Source organism: Buceros rhinoceros, unplaced genomic scaffold, assembly GCF_000710305.1.
Source record: "Buceros rhinoceros silvestris isolate BGI_N320 unplaced genomic scaffold, ASM71030v1 scaffold3843, whole genome shotgun sequence".
In the NCBI taxonomy this organism is placed as follows: Eukaryota; Metazoa; Chordata; class Aves; order Bucerotiformes; family Bucerotidae; genus Buceros; species Buceros rhinoceros.
The window spans coordinates 14,036-20,233 of NW_010402846.1; the positions used below are offsets into that span (position 1 = coordinate 14,036).

General features: G+C 38.2%; 1 protein-coding gene across 1 annotated transcript in view; it reads left to right on the forward strand.

Moving 5' to 3' along the window:
• Window positions 1-919: 919 nt before the first annotated feature.
• The window catches only part of LOC104490474 (conserved oligomeric Golgi complex subunit 5-like), a gene marked incomplete at its 3' end in the record, with an annotated part of 43,307 nt that continues 38,028 nt past the window's right edge, over window positions 920-6,198 (forward strand). Inside the window, exons 1-4 of the mRNA XM_010132761.1 lie at window positions 920-1,009; window positions 2,102-2,267; window positions 3,337-3,449; window positions 3,544-3,621. Coding sequence (XP_010131063.1) covers window positions 920-1,009; window positions 2,102-2,267; window positions 3,337-3,449; window positions 3,544-3,621 — 447 coding nt within the window. The remainder of the gene's footprint in view (window positions 1,010-2,101; window positions 2,268-3,336; window positions 3,450-3,543; window positions 3,622-6,198) is intronic.

The following is a 6,198-nucleotide window of genomic DNA, read 5'->3' on the forward strand; positions in this document are numbered from 1 at the left end:
TCCGTTTTTTTCTTAGTTAGTATATGAACATTAGACTCTGACTGAAACCTGGTTCAGTGCTCTTACTATGGTAGTAAGATATTGATTCTTATATTACTGACTGTCTGCCTGGTTTTATAATTGTATAAGTATTTTATAAGAGTTAGAACCATTTCAACAGGGAAAATTAGTAAATGAGGTAGTCTTTCCTATCTTTGCTTTTCTTCCTTTCAGTTTCATTCTCTTTTTTCCTTCCTTTTCATTCTGTTCTCAGTCCTCTTCCCATTTATATTTTCTTCCTCTTGTTCATTCTGTCCCCAAATTCCCTCATTGCATTATACTACTCTTCATTTTCTGACATCCCATTAATCTTCCAGTCTTTATGGCTTACTTTCCCACCTCCACAAGCACACCCACAGGATGCTTAGAAATTTTACAGCATACCCAGTTGTCAAAAAACTAAACCTACAAGTCCCAGACCCATAATACTATGCTGGGAATGCTCATTAACTCCCACACTGTTTGGAAAAAGAAACTGGCACAGTTAGTATAAGGTCTGCAAACCATAATACATACCTAATATTCCTTTGCTTTCTGCTAAACCTGGAAACTTCTCATTGGAGTTGGAGAAGGAGATGGGATCTGGCTTTTTTGCTTCAACCGTGGTTCTGATCTTTGCAGAAACCCTAGAAAGAGTAACATTTATAGTGCGGCAACCTCTGAAACATAAGGTTTGAGGAGAATGCACTGTTTGTCGGTGGATCAGAAAATCTGTTGCAGCAGGTGGATGTACCAGCAAGTGAATCCTCAGCACAGCAGCTGCTTCATAGCATTACTGATGTGGTATCAGTGCAAGATCCCCACACGTGAAAGGCAGATGATCGTACCCTCTTTCTTTGACTCAAGAATGTCAGGTTGAAAAAAGTGTGACCTGGGGAAGATGAAGCAGAGTTGCATTGGTCATGCAGCAGCCCCGTTCAATGTTAGTGGCCACTACTGCTGCAGCCACCAGCAGGAAGAGTGCAATGGTGTAAGGTCTCACTGCCAGAGAGTCACAGTGGAGTTTCTGGTGGGACCTGTGGTCTCAGATGCTGCTGTCCAGCCTGGGTGCCAGGATTTCCGCCTTCTTTACTGCTCATAGAAGTCACTAAGAAAAATGACAAAAGACTGCATCTCTAATGTGTGTATGATCAACTGATCGCCTCCTCCACTAATTGCCTGTGAATGCTAAACAAAAAAGCAGTATTCAGTGTATAGATGACAGTGCTTCGTTTCCAAAGGCAATAATTTCAGGCTTTTCTCTTGCTAAATAGCACCCATGCCAGTGCTTAGTGTTGCTCAGTGGAATTATCATCAGATTTGATCTTAATCAAAGGTGTCTTAAACAGTGGACCTGAATAGTCTTTTGGCAGTTTTCACTCTGCTGTATTTTGGAAAAGCTTTGGACAATATAGAGACACATGAGGGGTTTTTTTGGTTTGTTTTTTTTTTTAAAGCTTTGGAAATGGTCACTGTGTTGCTTTGCACTCTTAATTCTGCTGTGAGGGAGTTAAAGTTATTGTCAGTATTAGAAATATAAATGTAGAAATACAAGCTTAAATTCTGCAGTAGTGAGTAGTAGGGGCTTGACCTGCTTGCCTGTGCTTGTCTGATTAGTTATTTGGGGTTTTTTTAAGCCTATATCACATTTAATTAACTGTTTAGCACTTAAATGACAGTATTGTAACAGATACCACCTGTTATTACTAGCTACACCATAGCTGAATTTAGCTGTACTGTAACTAACCTTGGAATTATTGGATCAATCACTGGTAACCTGCCTCAGGTTAGATATTGCCAGCAGTGCTTCCAGTTCCTTTTTTAACATTCTTCTTTATTCAGAGAATAGTGCCAAAGGAGCCTAAGTGAAGTATTGCTAATCAGTCAAAGAAAATCAGCCCTCTCCTTTACTGCCTGTTCTCTGTTATGCCACTGAGGATGCCAGCTATTCAATATTAAATGAAATGAATTGGAAGACTGAACTTAAAGATGAACTTGCCGAGTAAAATGGTACCTCGTCATGGGTAAAAAAGCCTTATAGTACAGTTAAAGATAATTATTTTTAAAAATCTTCTTTTTCTAGAATCCTACTCAAGTAGGAACTGCCCTTCAGGTTTTCCATAACCTTGGGACTTTGAAGGATACCATTGCCAGTGTAGTGGATGGATACTGCACAGTCCTGGAGGAGAATATAAAAAATGCTTTGGATATCAAAGTATTGACCCAACCATCTCAGACTGTTACAAGAGGTAAGATACTTCTTTTATAGAGAATGATAACTGATATTTTTGACAGAAGTACAGTATGTTGTCAATTGGAAGAAAATCTTATATCTAAGCCTGTTACAGGAATATCTCCTGCTTGCTTTAGCCAGTGGAGGATAGGAGTAGGCATGTCTTAGAAATCATCTAATACGAAGCCAAAATTGGTTCTGTCTGCTGTTACTGGGCTCAGAAGTTTTTCTTTGTTCTGCACACCCCCTCTTTTCCCTGACTTGCCCAGAAAACTGTTCTTATTAGTTTACAACATTGCAGCATTTTCTTAGCGGTTTGTCATGGAAAGATGAATCCAGATTCTGCTTTCTTTGCGTTGGTGGGAGGATCATGGGTAGAATTTATTTGCAAGCAATGGAACAAGCTTTAAATTGCCTTGTGATGCTTTTGTCAGATGGAAATAATTTCGAAGCAGTATATTCAATATGAAGGACCATTTCACTATTAAATGTTTAGTTCCCATGTTAGCTCAGTTACCGAAGAATACTGGAGGAATTGGGCGAGCAGGCAAATTTGAACTTTGGCTATATGAACATTTAAAACACTTTAAAAAACCTTTTGCAATGAGTTGGGGGCCCAAAACCATAATAAAGAAATGCAGCCTCTCTCAAGGAATGTGATGGTTTGGAAGCTGCATGCCCTTCAGCTGGAATATCACCTTTTTAAGTTTGCCTATGCATTTAAATCCTGAGCTGGTTAATACCTGTATGTTTCACAGCTACTGTCTTCTGCCATTTCACCTGGCTATTGCATCCTGCAGCAGTGCTCATTGGCATTAGCTTGGTGTTTCTGTGGAGGTCTGAATTGGTAAAGCAGGTAACAGTGACGAGCATTGAAGTACCCCCACTGAACTTCAGAGTTGACTTCTCAGTTGAGACAACTGAGGCCATTCTCAAAGCTATGTTTTGAAGCTATTTTAGACTGCTGTGATGTGTTTAAAAAAAAAAATTCTTATGTCAGAGTGCAGAAATCTATATTTCTGGTATTTTAATTTTCACATGTGAAAGCTAAAATGTGCTGCTGTGTGTTTTTAAAAACCATTTAGGTGGCCCTGGTAGAGCTGCTATGCCAACACCTGGGAACACAGCAGCTTTTCGAGCAGCCCTCTGGACAAACATGGAAAAACTCATGGATCAGATCTGTGCTGCTTGCGGACAGGTACTCAGCAGCTAATTCCTGTTTGTCTAGTCATATAATTTTGCATATAACATATTAGATGTCACTTTTCCGCTCAATAAATTCTTTCTTACAGGTGCAGCATTTGCAGAAAGTGTTGACAAAGAAAAGAGATCCTGTGTCACATGTCTGCTTCATAGAGGAAATAGTTAAGGTAAAGTTTTAATTTAGCTGAATATGTTTTAGTGATTCTGTTAAGGGAAATGTGGTGAGAGAATGCTTTTGTTTAGAGTTTTGTGGTTCCATTAACATTTTGTAATTAAATTAATGGGAAAATGTTTAAAGTTGAACCAACAATGAAAGCTGTATTTATGGTCTGTGGGTTACATCTACAGGGTGTAAACATGTTCATTTTGTAGTAATTCCATTTGTTTTCTTTAAAGGGAGCTGCTAAGGCAGCGCTGTCAGTTTTTATGACTGATTGCTAATGTCATTTCATAAAATGCCATGTGATTTGAGTAATTAATTAGGTCAGTTTGCATAGGAGAATGGGTCTTCACCAAACACTTTCCGCCATCTGTTTTTCTACGTCTTGGCAATTTCTTCATTGCAAAATAATCGTGGCTGTTCTTTTGAATATGCATTGTTTTCCATTCAGTTGCATTGTTTTCCATTCATGTTTGGAATAGTTTGATTAATGGTCTCCTTAAGTGTTCGGAACAGGATTACTGCAGCTATCTCATCTACCTTAGTAGATGAGAAGATACAAAACCAAAGGATGTGTTTATGCAGACATCTCCTTTTCCAAGTATATGGCTGGATTTTTAATTTACATGAATTTAATTTTTGAAATATGTTGGGGAAGCTCTTCATATGCAAATGTGGTCTTCTCAACAGTGAAAGCAAATAATGAAGGTTAAAGACAGCCTTTATCTGTCTGTTAAGCCCATCTCCAAAAGATATTGCACAGAACATCACTTTTCTGTGAGGCACTTGAAGCTTCTCTTTCTGTGTTGTAAAAAAAATGCAAACAAACACAAAACACCTCCAAACATTTATAAACTTCTACAATATTTTCTTCATTAGAATGTTTTATCTGGCAAAAATTATTGCTGCCTGGGTGGAGCCCTTTGGTAGATCAACATGTTTAAGGAGAAAAATAGAAACCAGTACACAGAAAGAGGAGCTCCGGAAAGGTCAGGAAGAGTTTGGATGAAAAGGGAGCTTAGATAAATGAGTATTCAGTGCTCATGAGTAGCTCCCACCATGAACCTGTGCTTCTTGCTTTCACTATTCCCTTTTGTGAAACAGCATTTGAAAAGGGGATAGGAGGTTTTCCAGTTGTCTAGGATGATAATAGAGGGAAGTGAAAGGAAATCTTCTATCATCCTGGAGAATAAATGAACAGGAAAATGAATCTCAATAGAAGGTAGTTGCAGAGTAAGGAAAAATTAATTAGAAGATAAAATAAAAGGCTTTTCAGTTGTCATATGCTAAACATGTTCCGTGATCTCTCTGATTACCTTTCTTCCCTTGACTTCATATTGTAGGATTGCATCTAAGTGACAAACTGTATTTCTCTAATAGAATCCATCTATTTGTTTCTTCACAGTTACCACTCTTCCAGTTAGTTTGCTCTTCGGAAGTTTTTGGTGTAGTGTAGCGCCAGGTTGGACAGTTGTCATTCTTAGTGGGGCAGCTTAGGAGTCGTGATATATCCTTGTCTGATTCTCAGCATGACACAGTACTGCTGATAGCACCGATGCTTTACTTTCTTGTTACCTGAGATGGTTCAGTGTAGCACAGTGTTTTTCTTGGCCCTTTTTACAGTTATACCACTTGTTCTAGTGTCCCTTGAAAAAGGTAGGGCACCAGCCTGCAGATGGGTGAAGGAAGTCACACCAAACGGTAGAGCTGTTGTTTAGACAAAACCAGACAAGTACTACATGCTGCTGATGAAATTTAAGAGTGTATGTACAGTGTATGGAAGAGTATGAATTGTGTGTATTGAAAATAGATATAAGTAAGAAATTGGTATTTTGCCATTTACTAGTGAAGATTTCATCTCAGATTAATCCAAACTGAAACAGCATGCTTTTCTCAGCAGGTGTTCCAGAGAGGGCGAAAAGTTTGATTTTCTTTTTTATATTCCATTTCATTAATAAACTGAGCAAATGAACAAAACAAAACTAAAGGTACTAACATTATACCCATTCGCTAGGGCAGCTTGCCCACGCCAGAAGATAGGAAAACGAATCATCCACTCTACCGTCTGTGCACTAATTACTGTTACTGATGTCAACATTATTATTATAGTCATCTTCTACAGCTGCTGCAGTACCACTTTGCCTGTCCATCTGCTTCCTTGTTTTGATCACTGCAGTGCAAGTATCATCCTAGGAAGCATAAGAGAGGAGGAGACCCAGCCTTTTTAAAGCACAAGTCCTTTAATAGCAAGGAAGCTTCTTGCCTTTTTTTTTTTTTTAATCATTCTCTTCTTTCTTCCATTGGGGATTTTTTTGTGTCTTTCTCTTCACAGATAGCACACCCTGCATTTTTTTTCTAATTTTGTATTAGGATCTCAAACATGTGCTTTCCAGCCTTCTAATTACCTATTACCATAATAATATTTAGTAGTGCCGTAATATGTTGTATTCAAAAATGTACTTTTAAAAACACTAATGAATTATTTAAAGGAGTCACGAAAACTCTGTTTAAAAAAAAAAAGGAAACAAACCAAAAATCTGACAAATGGAGAAACTGAGGCACGGAACTGGAATACTGGAATTCA